At 39.0% G+C, this 17,327-nt stretch overlaps 1 protein-coding gene across 4 annotated transcripts in view; it reads left to right on the top strand.

Moving 5' to 3' along the window:
- The window catches only part of AMPH (amphiphysin), a 247,059-nt gene that overhangs the window by 192,071 nt on the left and 37,661 nt on the right, over positions 1–17,327 (top strand). For all 4 annotated transcript variants that reach the window (XR_004433135.1, XR_004433134.1, XM_033193703.1 and 1 more), the window contains exons 12-16: positions 196–312; positions 4,063–4,086; positions 6,093–6,116; positions 8,964–8,996; positions 13,761–13,817. Coding sequence is in view for 2 of the 4 variants with exons in the window: in XM_033193703.1 (XP_033049594.1) it covers positions 196–312; positions 4,063–4,086; positions 6,093–6,116; positions 8,964–8,996; positions 13,761–13,817 (255 nt within the window). In the remaining 2 variants the exon portion in view is untranslated. The remainder of the gene's footprint in view (positions 1–195; positions 313–4,062; positions 4,087–6,092; positions 6,117–8,963; positions 8,997–13,760; positions 13,818–17,327) is intronic.

Genomic DNA, 17,327 nt, shown 5'->3' with positions numbered 1-17,327 from the left:
CCAGAGTTAGTTATTTCCTTCTCACTGTGTTTAGCTGAGTGACTGGGCGCATATTGGTGAGCCACCATGCTTATAAAAGTGTGTTTGGGGGATACCCAATAATAATATTAGAGAGAGTATACATGGGCTATATCATGGTCTTATCAGATTCAAGCTAATACATGTTTTGTTTTGTTTTGTTGTTTGTTTTAACAGAACGAAGTCCCTGAGGTGAAGAAAGAGGAGACTTTGCTGGATCTGGACTTCGATCCTTTCAAGCCGGAGGTGACACCTGCAGGTTCTGCTGGAGTGACCCACTCACCCATGTCTCAGGTATCAGGTGCTTTTTGGATGTTTGGAGATATTTCATAAACCTCAATAATTCAGTGTGGTAAACAATGATCCCTATACTTTTCATGACTACTATCTATTTTTACTTTTGGTTGACAGATATTTCCTAATAGGAAAGAGGGGTAGAAAGGGGACCTTATCGATATCAGTTATTCTAAGCCTCCCATGCCATCAGCTTTCTCTACCCATAGAGCTGGCATAACCATATATTCCTGTTTCCTCTCCCAGAGTAATTGTTACCAGTGTCCACTTTGCACTCAGAACTGTTCAGGTTTACAGGATACATTTTATAGCTTCCCTGGATGAAGCTCTTGCTTTTGGCTTTGAGTTTACTCTTCTTGCTGTTTTCTCTACTTCCCTTCCTCATACTTTGTAAGTTAAGGTGTGTTTGCAATGACCATGAGAGCACGGCCCAGCAGAAGCCATTTTCAGAGTTGATAGTTCTGAACTTGATGATGCTGTGTTCATCCTCCACATTGGAGAAGCTCCCCTCCTGTGATCATGATTATGGTTTGATGGAGAGTTGCCTTGCTTCCCCAAGCCTTTTTGCTCACCACTCTCTCCCTCTCCACATTTCTTCCTTTCTGATAGTTACTGTCATTACATTCTCTGTCAGAGGATACTGGTGGTAGATGCTGTAATGACCTGTGGGTAGCTCCTCTGGAATATAGTTAGTTTATAGCTCTCTATGCTAATAGAAGGAAGTTAACTCAAAATTTGACAAAACAGAAACCGTTTATATGAGTACTTTGCGAATGTTTGGAGCCCCACATTTGAATTTAGGCAAAACCAAAGTTGCTAGAGTATGCTTCAAATGAATTAGTGGAAGAGTATTGCAACATTCACCCTAGGAATTGAGACCTAGCTTGATTCCCTGGTCTTGAAGCCTTCTTGGTATATCACACTAAACTACTAGGGAATAAATAGCTCAATATGAACCCCAATAAATAAGGATTATGTCTATTCCATGCTTTATTCTAGAATGTGATTGGACTTCTAAAGGCCTTCCTGTTGTAAAATATGAACAATAAATGTCTAAAGTGTTAATAAAGTAGGAAATTAATAGTCTAGACACTAGCCTTAAAGATGCTTTACAAAAAAAAAATGAATCTCTTAGGTGAATGTTCCAGGAAGCTTCCTGTATTAACTCTCTTCTAGAAGATTCATGATGTGCATTATGAATATTAAAGACTGAGAATACTAAAGACTGAGAAGTTCTGCAATTAAAAAAGACTGTTTATGTTTGTTTAACTTAGAGTTTCCCAAATTTGTTTGACCACAGAAATTTATGTTAACTACACTTTTCTTAATATTCATTGGAATGTTCTCTAAAACAATATTTTGAGAAGTATTGTCAGCAAGTTTGAGGATTCCACTTTGGTGACCAAGAAAAGTACAAAGTGAATGTACAAAGTGAATATACTTCCTTCTCAGAGCTCTTTCATTGTATAGACAGCCTGCAGAATTCACGGGATTTTCTCTGCCTTACTCTCCATGCTTTTTTTTTTTTTTTTTTTTTTTTTGAGGCAGAGTCTTACTCTATCACCCGGGCTGGAGTGCAGCCCTGCGATCTTGGCTCACTGGAAGCTTTGCCTCTTGGGTTCACGTCATTCTCCTGCCTCAGCCTCCTGAGTAGCTGGGACTACAGGTGTCCACCACCACACCTGGCTAATTTTTTGTATTTTTAGTAGAGATGGGTTTTCACCATGTTTGCCAGGATGGTCTCGATCTCCTGACCTCGTGGTCTACCTGCCTTGGCCTCCCAAAGTGCTGGGATTACAGGTGTGAGCCACCATGCCTGGCCCATGCTTCGCTTCTTTTGTGGCAGAAGCAAAGTTTCTGCAGTGGATGCTGGAATGATTAGTGGGTGAGATTTCATAGCATTTCTGTCTACAAGTTTGAATCAGGAGAGAAACCTCTTTCATGTTAATTCATGATTACATAATCCATAAATCATGAAACTGTGTGTGGCCTCATGACTAAGAGATTCTTCAAAATTAAACAAAAATGACCTTGGTTTAATCTTCAAAATCTTAGTTCTGAAGGACATATATCACCGCAGTGAGGGCAAGCTGTGTGTGTCCCTGTGCTCTTCCTCAGGGCCAGGTAATAAAACCCTCTAGGCTCCTGGTGACCATAACTGAGTCACTACACTATAGTTGTCCTACAATCCAGCTTTGATCATACCTCTCCTCTCTTGCTAAGAACTAAAGTTTTGACTGAATGACAAAAAAAGCACAGCACTGTTAGGTCTGCCTGGTTTCTTTCCTCTTCACTCAAAATGACCTCCTTTACTCGTCACCTGACCCCACGTTTTCAAGTGATGTTCTTGCTGCTAGCAGAACACCTCATCTTGTGATCCCTGCAGTATCTGTGCACACTAACGCGTCCTTTCATGATCCTGAGGATTGATAAACATGACATTTCACATTTCCTGCCTTCCTTTTAAAGAAAATACTGCTGATGTGTGCATGATGAAGAGACATGTACTAGCTTTTATGATCTTTGATTCTTAAGGGGCTATGAAGCAATGAAATGCGAATCATCTAGATAATCAGAAAACATATATTAGATCCATGTACAGAAAATTGTGGCTTTCCATGGAGCTGTTCTCTCCTGTTTTAGTCGTCCTACAAGAAGATGCTAAGCAAGAGACCAGGCAGGCTGCATGGAGATAGAGGCAAGGCGGGCAGTGCAGAGCGGTTAGAATGGGTCCCAACCAGGTGGGTGGGTATCAGTTAGAACTCAGGGCCTGCTTTCTATAATACAGAACCCAAATGAGGCCTTTGCAATCTCAACTGGAAACCATCATATTTTTAAGGTGGGAATGCCAGGCTCTCTAGTTTGCTGTTCACATTTAGTGATTCAAAATAAGTACATAAACATGGATCCATTCTAATCACAAAGACATGGGCATAATGGGATGTGGCTTTACCTGCAATTCTCAATCATAAAGGAAATAAGAAAGAGAAATCTTCCTTACTCCCCTCACCCATAGTGGAAGTCATTTGAACCATCTGGCCTCACTCCCCAGGATTCATAAGCTTTATAATTAAAATAGCAGTAGTAAGTGTAATTCATTCATGTCTTAGGGGGTGCTCTGCCAATTTGTATGATTACCAATTCATTGAGCAGTGTGTTATCATCTAATTTAACATATTGAAGAACTATTTTTCTGGGGCTCATTTACCATCAAACTGGTCATCCTATATCCTCTCAAATGAGATGGGAAGGAAATAGCATTAGCAGTGATTAGGGCCTGCATTTCCTCAAAGATGTGATAAGCTCTAAAATTTGGATACCTTGTTTAGTTCATTTTAAAGAGGTGTGTGTGTGTGTGTGTGTGTGTGTGTGTGTGTATTAAAGTAACCTCATTCATGTTTCAAATATAGTTTTCTACTCACATAGTGAAGGGTGAGATTGATTAGACCTGTGCTATCCAAAGCTAAATGCCATTTAAGCTTATATTAAGTATAATAAAATTATGTAAAATTTAAAATGTGCTTTTGTTACCCTAGCACATTTCAAGTGCTCAATAGCCACATGTGACCGGGGCTACCATACTGGATAAGTACAGATATGGATCATTTCCATCACCAAAAAAATTCTGTTGAACAGTGCTGTACAAAATGCTTTAAAAATGCTTATAATTTCAAGAACTTTTGTCACGTCAGCATTTTTTTACGTTTTGGATTTGTATAACTAACAATATTTTTGTTTATTTGCTTTCAGACATTGCCCTGGGACCTATGGACGGTAAGCCACTAATAACTCTGTTTTCATGTATCTTGATCCCCAGAAATTTGGAAACCTTGTTATATTTTATTTCATTTGCAACAGAAAGAAGACTCATACAATTTAATGATGATGTAGTCCCCTAGGATGGTCTTAGGCCACTGAAAGTCTTGAGCATTATGAGAACCTGAAGATGATGGTGAAGGAAGAGTACAGTGGACCAGATTCCTAGATGAATAATGGTCAATAATTTGAATAATGGTCAATAAATTGGCCCTTTGTTTCTTTCTGTGGTGGTTGATGGCAAAAGGAGCTATTGTAGTGAAGGACATGCACACTTAAATAGAAGACAAGGAAAGTGTGAATGAGAAAAGGAAAGAGATGGGCTACTTGACACGTGGAATCATTTTTAAAAAATTATTTTGTTTAATGAAGCTTGAGTTAATAAGAACTTGAGCTTTACAGCCGGATGGCCCTGGATTTTAGTCCAAACTCTTCTACTTATAACCTTGAGACTTTGGGCAATTTCTAAAACTCTCTAAGCATCATTTTTTCTCATTTGCAAAATAAGGGTAACAATGCCTACCTCAGAAGGCTATGTGAGGTTTAAATAAGATAATTGTAGAGTATGTAGCCTGGTATCTGGTATGTGTCAATAAAAGGTAGATATTATTATTGATGTTTATTCAGCTAATCTGATGTGTAAGGATAACTACTCCATAATTTAGACTTGGGAAAGTGTCACAAACAGAGTTTTGTGGTGGTCTCATTGGTGCTGTGAAATTAGGTGACTGGTCACACACCTCTACAGCCTCATATCCCTTGTAGCAGGGTCTTTGTCTTAGAAAAGCCTTGGTGATGTGGTCTTAAGAACCCAACTTAAGTTGTATGTTTTCTTCTTTTATAGTGAGGCAAAAAAAGGAAAGTTTGATAGATCTAGCTATTCCTGGGCAATGCCACTTCTGGATTGACTTTGCCACTTTCTTTCTCCCTTTAAAACAAAAAGATGTCTGTCGCTTCTTTCTGCAGTTGCAGGGCTTATACTGCAGTCTTTAAGATCCTTGGATCATCAAGGAAGGTGCTCAAGAAGAGAGATTAAAAATGTTGATTGAAACCACCAATGACTAAGTTATATCTTTTCTAGTGAAAAGTTTTACTCATATATTCACAAAAAGGCATGCATGGATTGATGCTCAAGTCATTTGAATTCTAACTTCAACTCTGTGTTAATTTTCTTGGAGATTAAAAAGACAATACTTTTTTGTTATTCCAATATTTATATCTTTAGTGGAACTGTAACACATTTTCCTTCCCTAGCTGGGAGGGTATGGAGAGGGTGAAGGTATCGTCTAGAAACAGCTTTTGAACATTTCAGAGGACAAACTTGCTAGGAATGGTACCAATAACAAGAATGCAAAACAACAACTTTCTGAACATAATTGCTCACAGCTTATTAATTATCTCAACTTTGCAAGATTTTTTTCTTATGTGGAGAAAATTGCTGCTAATTTGGAGGAATGACATCAAGAGAACTCTCCAGGTAGTCAGACTGGTTAATATCAGACCATTCTCCATCTAAACATCCACCTCAAAGACAGAGCCAAGTATAGGATGAGTTTGGGGAGTATTTTCTTCTGATACTGTGTCAGAGTGTGTGCTACTGTGTAATTTCTTGACCTCTAGTGCTTGATCTTATTCCGATGTTCTCAAACTTGCTTATGTGTTTGAAACTTTACATTTCAGAGTCTGCTAAAGCAGAAGTCATGTACTAGCCATAAAACATCCTTGTTGATGCTAGAAAATGACAGAGGCTTTCTTTGGGTTTTAGTTGTACCTTTTCTACAGTGGTCTTAAACAATTTTGGAGCAAAAATCATTCCCATCACAAAACAAGTTGTAAAATTTGTTCCTAGGCCAGTAAAAGCTATAGCCTTCGGCAGAATGTTGACTCTAGACAGCATAGGATTTTTTTGTGTTAGTGAATTTTCTTCACTTGCCTTATTGTTACCATTTTCTTTACCCATACAGACAAGCGCTGATTTGGTACAGCCGGTAGGTAAATATCCAGAACACTCTGGATTTTTTTGGTATTTGATATGCATTACATACGTAGTATATTTTCTAGAATGAACTGTTTCCCCATGGCATTGCTAGTCATAGATTTAAACCTTAAGCCAATGAATGTAATCACTTTCCAATTTGGTTTTACTAGTGCTACCTGCCTGACGAGCTTTGTGTTTCTCATCAAATCTTACCATGATCTGTCTTATCTTTTGTTTTTGTTTTTTTCCTTTGCTCTTCTGCATACTTTAAAGACTGACTCTTCAGAAAGTCTTTCCTTGTGTAACCTGATCATGGAGGAAACTCCAGACAGTGGGTTGGCCGAAGAAATTCAAAGATCTCAAAATGATATAGGTGCACTTACTTGGGGCCCTGACGCTAGTACAGACAGGGTCAGCCAGGAAATTACCTCAGGTGGGTTTGGAGAAGACTCTGCATGTCTCTCCGAAGCAGAGCGAGACATAAGATTATCCACCAGGCTGCTTTCGTCTGCTGACTGGCCCACTGTAGCTGAACAGGGTGAGCATGCCCCGGGGCCAGCCTTTCCAGGTGGAAATGAACAACTGCCCCCAAAGCCTGCGCCCGAGGCTGGAGTTACCTTTGCTCCTTGTGTGGAGATGAAGCAGCCGTATGACCCACTTGCCTCAGACATGCCAGCCATGGACACAGCTGGCCTGTTCAAAGAAAGTCATGAAGATGTGAAGAAGTCAGATGAAGAGGAAGAGAAACAGAAGATAGAAGATTCTCTGTGGGCAGGTGTGGAGACGTGTCAAAAGGTAGACACTGGAGCTATTGATATCAAGACACTAGAAGGTACAGAGGAATTTGAAGAGAAAGCATGTGAAAGGACAGGAAACAGAGTGGTAGATCTTCTTAATACCATAGGAAAGGAAGTGCATAAGACCTTAAAAATTAATGAAGTGGAAACTAGAAAAGGTGTAAGAGCAGGGTATAAGGAAAGTACAAACACCAATGAAAATTATTTTGAGAAAACTGACCTATTAGAAAAGGACATGGAAAGAGGAGATATGGCAAAAGAACTTAGTGACAGAGTCCAAGGTCTACATGATGGAATTCAAAAGGTAATCAAAAATTGTGAGATGATAGAAGGCTTTGGAGCCAAACCTGCCAATCACCCAGATATCTTGAATTTATCTCTCCAGACCTACTCTGTATCTAATATTAAAGATGGCAGCCCTGAGGGATGGGATTTCACTAGAAAAGACATAAAGAAAAATGCAATAGACACTCCTAACCATGATATGATATATTACCCAGCACAAGACAGTACAGACGCTGAAGAAACTCAGTGTGAGACTGTGTTAAATGCTCTTGTAGGTGACAGGGATAAAAATCAGGCTGTTTTATCAATAAAACTTGAAGTAGAAGCTCAGTCTAGGACTGACCTTAATTATTCTCTGGGAAGTGATGCCAACAGAAGAGATTTATGTTCATGTAAGGCAGAAAGTTCACTAATAGAAGGGTCTGAAAGAACAGTAACTGAGAACTGTAGTCATACTGTTAACTTGCCAAGAATTGCAGAGATAGACTCTTGGGGAACAGATCCAGGTCAAATCTGGCAGCCAAGCTTGGATTCAGCATTGAATAATTTGGATATAACAGGATTCTCTGGTATACCAGATGGCCAAGCAAGTGGATTTGCCAGTTGTCTGGATTCTATTAACCATGGGCCTATCAGAGATACAGAAGGCTTAGATAATAGCTGGACACATTTAGATGTAGTTGAGCACAAGGAAGAACTGGAGGTGGACTTACTAGCAGGTGTATGTAGGAAACAAGCCATTGCTAGCTGCTGGGAACAAAGCCAGGAGATAGCAAGACCATTGATTTTGGGGACCTCCCGGAATGCTAGCACTGAGAGTTCTGCTAGTTCCCGAGACCAGGACATCAACAACTCAGATTTATCTGAAGATGAAATTGCTAACCAGAGATATGGATTGTTGTACCAAGAAATAGAGGCTGACAAAGACGAGGTACTTACCCTGGTCTGTAGCATAGACTAGCCAAAAACTTCTGTAGGTTCTGTTTTTCCTCATGTCTCTCACCTACTTCATTATCCATCACTATTTTCTAGGAGGCCTAATCTCTCTAACAGATTGTCATGTACGTCTTGAAATCTGTACAAACCAAACACAAATAGGTTGACCAAAAAAAAAAAAAAAGCAGCAGCATCAACAACAACAAAAAACCCAACAACATAGGCACACACACACACACAAAGCAGAATGATTGTGTTGAGAATTAATGAGAGTCTATGTTACCATCTCATTTTCTGAGTTGATTTCTCCCTACTTTCACTTTTACTATGCAGGAACTAAAAATGTGCTAAACCAAGAGCAGCACAGACTAATTTACTGTTCCTAAAATGGTTCTACTCCAATAAGAACACATGAAATGTTTCAACCCAGGCCCACTGAAACTGTAAAATATCATAATTGCTGTTCATCAAAATGATGCATTGTAGAAACACTGGAAAAGCTTCTTCCAGATTCTATCAATGGCCTGAAAACAAGCAACATAACTCCTAATGGCCTTTATCCGGAATCATCTTCTCATAGAGAAAGTGGGTTTGGGTCGGCACCAAGCAGTAATGCAGCAGCAATCATTGTAAAATTAACCTTTCTTTTTTTGTCAGCCTATTTAAAATCATGCAGTGTGGCCTTTTGCATTTCCTAAGTTATTTCATGCACAGCAACCTTTTGTATGATTTTAAAACTTGTGGTAGTCTTTACTTTCCAACTTGTCTAATGGATATTTACTGGTCCTACAAAAATGATAATAAAAAAATAACACAATCTGATTTTCGTTTCTGTTTAGGCTTCTGGTGGTTCATTTAATGGATTCACACAGGTAAGGAATCTACTTTCTTACAAGATCCATCTGCTGAGCATGATGCACATGTTTTTCAATGTGGTTTGGTTCTCTGTACCACTAATATAGCATAATGATTAAGAATGTCAGCACAAAATTAGACCCCACTACTTACAAACTGAGTAATGGAAACAGAATAGTAGCAACAATGCATGATTATTGTGAAGATTAAATGAGATATGCAACAGAGTGTTTAGCCCAGCAGGCTAGCACACGCTAAGTTCTCCCTGACTTTAGGTTAGCTTTTATTAATATGATGAGCTATACCATGGGCTTCTACCTTCTACTGATTCCTCTACTAGAAATGAGAAGTTGTTCTGATCTGAGAGATCCACTGGATTCAGCTGTTCTAAAGAAGAGCTAGGATTGTTTTGAACTAATGAGATGGATCTTTAGAAAATGTGAGAGGGTTTTAGGAGCTTCCCTGTAGAGATTCCTATAGGAACCACACTGCACAGAGGCTTGCCTCTTCAGCAGTTCTCCAGGAAGGAGCTGTTGGAAGATCAGAAACCATATGCTGGTTGTGTCCAATAAGGCAGTATTTTCCTTGGGAGTCTGTGAAAGAGAAACCACAAGATGAACTGTCCCATTAGGACAGTGTATGTGTATGTCCCAACAGGTAGGCAGGTGTAACATTTGTAAAAGGCTGGCCACGTGGCTCTCAGGCTCCTGGATCAGTTCTGACAATCTCTTCAACGGAGACCTCAAACAGGCTCGTCTGTGATGCCTGCTTTGTCTCAGAATGTCAGATGTGAACAGTTTCTAATAATTTAGCACTTAGAATTCTCTAAATACATATTCATAATATATTCATAAATAGAATTCTCTATTTAAAGGTTTCACTATTTTTCCATGTTACCTATAAAAAGATAAAAACCCACTGATATTCCCACATCCAAATACAGATACACACAAACACAAAGAGAGATGTTAATGCATCTCTTCCATCTTCAGATAATTCTTTTGAAAGGTTATCATAGGCATTGTCATCAATTTCTCATTCTTTTCAGGTTTGTATTTCTATCAGAGTTATGAATGCACATAATTTTAAAAGTAACAACTTTTATAAGGGCTTTTATTTTAAAACTTCAGACCATCATACACTCCCTTCATTTCCTTTTCTTAGAGGTGAATAATTTCACTTCCTTCAACAAATTCTCTGTTTCTGCCCTATATGTGTGCATGGGTTTCTTATAATGCTGCTTTTTGATTTCTAAAGTATTATCTATTGACTCATCCCTCTGGAAGGCGAAGACTTAAAGTATTTTCCACCTCCTACCCACCCAATTCGCCCCCTCTTCTGCTTCCTGCCCTTCCTCTGATAGAGTTCCATTAGAGCCATCCGGGCAACCTGTGGTCATGTAACAGCGATGAAAATGCTATTAGCGACTCAGGTCATGAAGTTCACATTTTGTTTCATGCCAACTTTTTGTTTTCCTTTGTGGTTATAATTGTGGATCTTATTTATTTGCCTGTTGGTTGATCTGCTTAGTTTTCTAGGTACTTGTCCCATATTCAACCCCATACTCTGTAGTTATATAAATCTCCTATTTTGCTGAAAACATTAGACATTCGATCAGTTTCACCTTCTTGAAGAAATTGCCTATCTGTCCTCCTGGGCTGCTCTGGTCTGAACCTGGTACCCTATGACTGTGACTTGCTGCAGAGCTGTTCTCTGGCTCTTCCGTCCTGTTGATCATGGGAGCTACCTTCATCTCTCTCTCCTGTCCTTCCACTGTTTTCTGATGCAAGTTTCCTTATTTGTGGTTTAATCATTCACTTGGGTGGAGCACAACCTCCAGTAGCTTTCTGAAAAAAGTGTACACGGAAAGTGAATATTTGTGACCTTACACATCTGAACATGTCCTACGTATATATTAATATAATGGACTGCTAGTTTGGGTATTATATTCGAAGCTGTAAATCATTTTCCCTTAGAATTTTAAAGCTATCACTCCACTCAATCCTACCACCTAGTGTTGCCTTCAAGCAACTGTAATTTTGATTCTTGATATTTTGTAAGAAACCTTCTTCCCACTCCTCATTCTTTATCTCTCTCTCCCTTCTCCTACCTCTTTCATCTTCCTTTTCTCTCTTTCTCTGTGGAACTTTGTAGCATCTTCTTTTTACTTCAGTGTTTCCGAAATGTTTCAATGATGGGCTATGGTCTGAGGCTCTTTTCATCCACTGTATAAGCCTTTTTAATCTCAAAATTTATGGGTTTTGATTTGGGAGAATTGTAAAAAATTAATCATGGCTTTATCTTTTCTTTTCCTTTGTTCTCTCATTCCGTAACACTTCTCTTTTTCATATGTTAACTTCCTGACTAGTATTCTATTATTTTTTCTTTGCTGTTTCCTTTTCTCTGTTGTCTTTCTCTACTTTCTCTGTTTGCCAACTATTCTAACAGGTTTTTCACCGCTATAAGTTTTTCAATTTCCAATAACACTTTTTATTTACTGCATATTTGTTTTCCAACAGCATCTTCTTGTGTCATGAATGATTCTCTTGCATTATATCTCTGAAGATTTTTTTTTTTTTTTTTGAGACGGAGTCTCGCTGTGCCGCCCTGGCTGGAGTGCAGTGGCCGGATCTCAGCTCACTGCAAGCTCCACCTCCCGGGTTCACGCCATTCTTCTGCCTCAGCCTCCCAAGTAGCTGGGACTACAGGCGCCTGCCACCTCGCCCGGCTAGTTTTTTGTATTTTTAGTAGAGACGGGGTTTCACCATGTTAGCCAGGATGGTCTCGATCTCCTGACCTCGTGATCCGCCCATCTCGGCCTCCCAAAGTGCTGGGATTACAGGCTTGAGCCACCGCGCCCGGCCTCTGAAGATATTAATAATCATTTTTGATTTTTTTCTTTTGCAAAGTCTTTGTTTCTTCCACTTGCTTAATCCTTTCTATTCCATTTCTCTCTTTTATATTTGAGACTTATCAAATGTTTGGTGATCTTGACTGAATACTCATATTTGAAAGTGGGAATCTGAAAAGCTGACTGGAAATTTGTACAGGTAGATAGAGTTCATTGACTGTGGGCATTGCTGCAGGACTTTCTGGCTCATCTTTTCTGTTGGGGAGCCACTGAGGTCAGATTCTTTAGGCATTTTTTTTTTTTCATTTGGGCTGGCCAGATTTTCCAGGGAAGATTTATTTTGTCTCCTGTCTGCAAAGTTCAGGTCTGACTACTAGTGTAATGGAGGTGATTGGGGAAAAAATGGGAGCAGAATGGTGAGAGGGGTGCATGGTCTCAGTATTTATTATGTAAATACTCAGTGCTTCTACCTTCCTGATGTGCCTGTGTGTTCCCCAGTCCAGGGACCCTGTTTCAGCCTCTGTATAATTAATCTCAAGTCTTCTGCTAGGGTAGGCAAGGATGTTGCTTAGTGTTCTTAGTAGGTAAGAATATCTTGAGGTCTGACGACTCTGTAATAGACTTTTTACTATTCTTCTGTTGTTACCACCGCCCTCACTCCTGTTTCCTGTGGCTCTTTATGCTTCTAATTCTTCATCACTGGGAATTCTAAGGAACAAATCAGACTGATTTTCAGCATTTCTAACATCACCCTAGGATACAGATTTCTCGGATCCACCAAGTTACTGCTCTTTCATCTGCTTTCCAATTTCAACATTTTGTTGTTTCTGTCTTTCTTCTCATTCTTTTCATTCTTACAGGCTTATGCCTTTAAAAAAAAATCCCTTTATTGTTGTTTAGTTTGGATTCAGGAGGTAACAGAGGTAACTGTATGTGTTCAAAACACCATCTTCATCCAAAAGTCACTGGCTCATCTTTTCTGCATCCCCTGGATGTCATTTCTTCAGGCATTTTGTTTTTTCCCTTGAGCTAGCAGATTTCCTAGGAAAGGCAATTGGGTCTCCTGTTTGGAGGGTGCAAGCCTGTCTACCAATGCAATGAGAGATGAAGTTTCCTTTAGAGGTCAATTTTCCTTTAGATTTCCTCCAGCTTGATTTGTTTAGGTCAATGAACATATTTTATGACATTTTAACACGTGGCTCATACATAACCCATTAGAAGGAACACTTAAGTAATATAGTGAGATTGAATTCACAACATTTAAAAAGTTTAAATTTTGGAACTTCAACCACTAACTTCTGATTTGGTATCAACAGCCAGAGGAGAAGCTGTGGACTAAAGATGCCCCTGAAGCCAGTGGCCTCCGTTTAATGACTCTTGTAGTATTCTGCTAGCAGAGACTTATATTTAGAATAACTATTATTAAAACTTACTTTTGCATGTTTTGACTTAATGATTTAAAATAAAAGGGGACTTTAACATGTTTAAAATAATATTTATTGAGGCTAGGCATGGTGGCTGCCATCTCTAATCCTAGCACTCTAGGAGGCCAAGCTGGCAGATTGCTTGAGCCGAGAAATTCAAGACCAGCTCGGGCAACATGATGAAACCCTGTCTATACAAAAAAAATACAAAAATTAACCAGGCGTGGTGATGTGCACCTGTACTTCTAGCTACTCAGGAGGCTGAGGTGGATCACCTGAGCCCAGAGAGGTGGAGAATGCAGTGAGCATGATCATACCACTATACTACTCCAGTCTGGGGGACAGAGGAGACCCTTTCTCAAAAAAAAAAAAAAAATAGAATCTATCTATCTATCTGTGTGTGTGTGTGTGTGTGTGTGTGTGTGTATAGAGAGAGAGAGAGAATTGATGGTAGCTAATTTAAACATCTTTTAAAAACATCTTCTATTTTTATCCTTGATTTTCAGCCCCAGGATACTTCATTATTCGCAATGCAGACAGACCAGAGTATGATCTGCAACTTGGTAAGTTGATTTGGGTTTGTGCTCTCGGGAAGCTGTTAGTTATCACTGCGTCTAGAGTTTGAATACCCAGAATGTGGTTTCTGGATCCTGTACGTTTCTAGAAGACAGGAGAGAACGTGTCTGTAAAACCTCAGTGTGACTTTGCATTTGGTTATTTCTGTTCACACAGGCACAGTCATTCCAGCAAAAACCAGTCTCCTAATTATGAACCCCAGCAGAACACAGTGAATCCGTTAAGGACATGTATGTTTTCATACGAATATAACTTAGGCTCCAGTATTTAAAGTGAAATTGCCTCAAGAATCCATGTTTCAAAAGAAATCCTTGTTTGTTTCTTGAACCTGAAACTACCGCATTTCTCATCTCATCCCTCCACTCTGTGAGAGGTAGAAAGCAGTAATGCATAGTAGAGTTGTGATTCCTAATTTAATACGAAATGAGAGGAGAGATGAAAGCTTAGTTAGAGGATGAGTAAGAAATAGAAATAGTTACTCCTGGTGTTAGAGGAGATTCTTAAAAGATCAGTGTTGCAGTTATGATGGAAAACATTTTTAGCAACAGCTTAAAGCTTACTAGTAAAGATGAATGAAGAAACCTTAAGAGATGTCACTTTTGAGCACGTCATTGCTACACTTCAGAGGATTTGGACTCTTTGAGGACTAGGTCATGAGGGTTATTTGTAGCACTATGGTTTTCTCATGGGAGTAGTGCATACTTATCCCAGCTTCTGCCTTGCATATTGGATGCTTGGAATTAAGATTAAATAGAATGAATTTTTTAAAACTATTTTATTTTTAAGTAAGGAATTCTGTTCTGGAGGGTTTGTCTTCAAGCCTGGTTTGATATATTTGCAAAGGCAGGTGTATCTCTCATACCTTGTCAATAGATTGTCACGCTTTTGTCTTTTGGACAACCAGCTGAAAGGCAGAGTCTCTCTGGCCTGCAAATAAATATTTAAATGTTTCAAATACAAATTATACTTGTGTTAGTCATGGAGCTAGTGAAACTCATTCTTCATGTTCGTTGGTGATTCTCCAGCTGGGTGATGGAGATGGAGAATGGAATTTTTAATTATCAACCGTGAATGGTTTATGAGAAATGGAGAAATACCAGTATAAAAGGAAAGGCAATTGGTTATAATTAAACTCACACCTACTACACTGATGCAAAAGATTCAGGTCTAGAATTCAGTGGTTTTTAAGTTTCGGTGAGCCTTTCCATATCATCCCTGGCTGGTCCTAGGAGCTTCCATGCTTGTCTTTCTCTTCTCTTTGTATGTATTCTCTGAAGCAGACATCTTGCCCCTTCTTTCCATGGGGAACTTTGCTTTGTCATGTTCAGCATTGCAAATGCTGCTAACATTGGCCCTGCCCTCTGATCTAGGAAATCAGTGAACCGATGTCTCCCAGTGAGTCCTGATTGTACACGATCTTCCCAGGAGCAAGAAAACTTCCCAGTGTTTGGCTCATTGCCTATTCTGAGTGAAGTAGGAGGTGAAGTTGATAATCAGCTGTACATCTCCCAGTCTGCATCATACAGCCCCGCAGGACATCTTTTGAGTACAGGTTTAAACCCTTTTGAATCAGCAACTCTTGCTCAGAGCTCAGAGCTGCCTCTAAAGCCCTCTGCAGTTCTCACTAAATTAGCTCTCTCAGGATTGGAGAAACTGAATACAAGTCCACATTGGATGTGACTAGACTTCTGCCCCTGCTCTCCCAACCCATCTCCTCTTCCTCCGTGTTGACCCGCCTTTCATCTTATCACAAAGGATACCAGAAAAGGTGCTGCAAGGCTATACTCCTTATTTTATTCTAAAGGAAGAATTGGTTTATGGTCCTCAGAGTTAAACCATTGTGGTATCTACTGCCACCAATATCTGTAAAGGATGCACCTCTTCCCTGAATATGTAATGACTCTGCTACTGAAACAAACAATAGGAAATCATTCTCAGCACTCCAAAATAGGTGTGGCAGGGGATCAACCCATTTGCAATGTCTCTCAAGGGAGACATCTTGTAGAAAAAAATGTTAAAGGTAGGGCACAGTTCCCACAGGACTATATTGAATCTCTCCACAAGAGGTTGCTCACATTTTATCTTAGTTTTTCCCTCTTTCTTGACAAAATACTTATAATTTTGCATTATCTTGGAAAAGAAAAGTGGCTTCTATTTCTAAATTTAGGTAGCTGATTTTGTATATAACCAGGCTTCATTGTTACTCATCATTTAGTGAGTTATACTATCCTCCTGGAATTTAGGTTAAGTTGTAATGCCATATTGTGAAATTTCATGTGTTATTGTCGTATGTGAAACATCTTGTGACTTGTGGGGACATAAGCAATCCTATGTTCTCTTTATAGTAGACCACAGTCGCACTGTCAAATTTCAACAAGCAAATGCAATTAGGCTCATTTATAAAATCACCCTAGCTATTTATTCTTGCCTTATAAAAAATGTCAGAATTTCTGGAGACTTCTAAGAAACCTAGACTCTGATGCAAATATTTTTTGCATTTTAAGATATCTTTGCATTTTGTGAAATATATGATGATATATTTATTTGACTCATGCTTTAAAACATCTCTTGGCCTCTCATCTGGCTTTGATCTTACTTCTTCCATAGCATAGACTCAGCTTGCAGTGAACAGCATCTACTTGTGGATTTCTTGGTGTTTTCTCAAATTACCCTTTTATCCTTCATTGTGAAGGTCATTTGATACCAGGCTGTCATAGCAAATCACCTTGACTTCCTAAATGGTAAGATCATTCCCTGAGCGCTTATAGTATCTGTTTGCTGTTATGAAAACTTGTTCCGTTATGAAGATAATTCTTTTCGAACAATAAAAGTGAAGTATTTTTCCATAAAGGACTCCTGAGAGCATATTAGTGTGAATTTTATCTCATTCTTTCCTAAAAATTATGTCAGGCCACCTCTTAAAGCTTAAAAAAGCCCATAAAAAATCAAATGTCTATACACCTGTCTACCAGTCCTTTCAATTTATTATGCCCTTTGAAAAGAATGGTTGTGTGATCCTGGCATGCATAAGAATGGAATGATTTGGTGGGAGACATAAGACAAATAGTGTGTGTGTTTGTCCAACACTAGGCTATTCATATTCATTTTGTATTACCTCAGCATAACTTTTCCATCACTTCTCTGGGGAACTTGCCATGTGCACTGACTCAGATAAATGTACAGGACAAATAGAGGTGGGTTTTGATTGCTTATGGTGAGTTGGATAGAAGTTGCTGATTTCTCCAATCACAGCATTAATTAGAGACTTCTCACTCCACTGGGAAATCACTTTTCAACTTTTTTTTTACAGTTTAAGTGTTCTGATGATAGAAAAGGATCTCTTGAGCCCTCTAATGGCCATTCATTTAGTGAAAGAATCATGCTATATAAATATGTTTATTTATATTAATAAGAATGGAAAAAGAAGGAATATTTTCAGTAGTTGTGGTGACATGCATTGGCTGTGGTGCTTTTAATGGCTTGTTGTTAGTTGATTT

The sequence above is a fragment of the Trachypithecus francoisi genome, unplaced genomic scaffold, assembly GCF_009764315.1.
Source record: "Trachypithecus francoisi isolate TF-2019V2 unplaced genomic scaffold, Tfra_2.0 Lachesis_group4, whole genome shotgun sequence".
Classification (NCBI taxonomy): domain Eukaryota; kingdom Metazoa; phylum Chordata; class Mammalia; order Primates; family Cercopithecidae; genus Trachypithecus; species Trachypithecus francoisi.
This window is presented reverse-complemented; position numbering and strand designations above follow the sequence as displayed.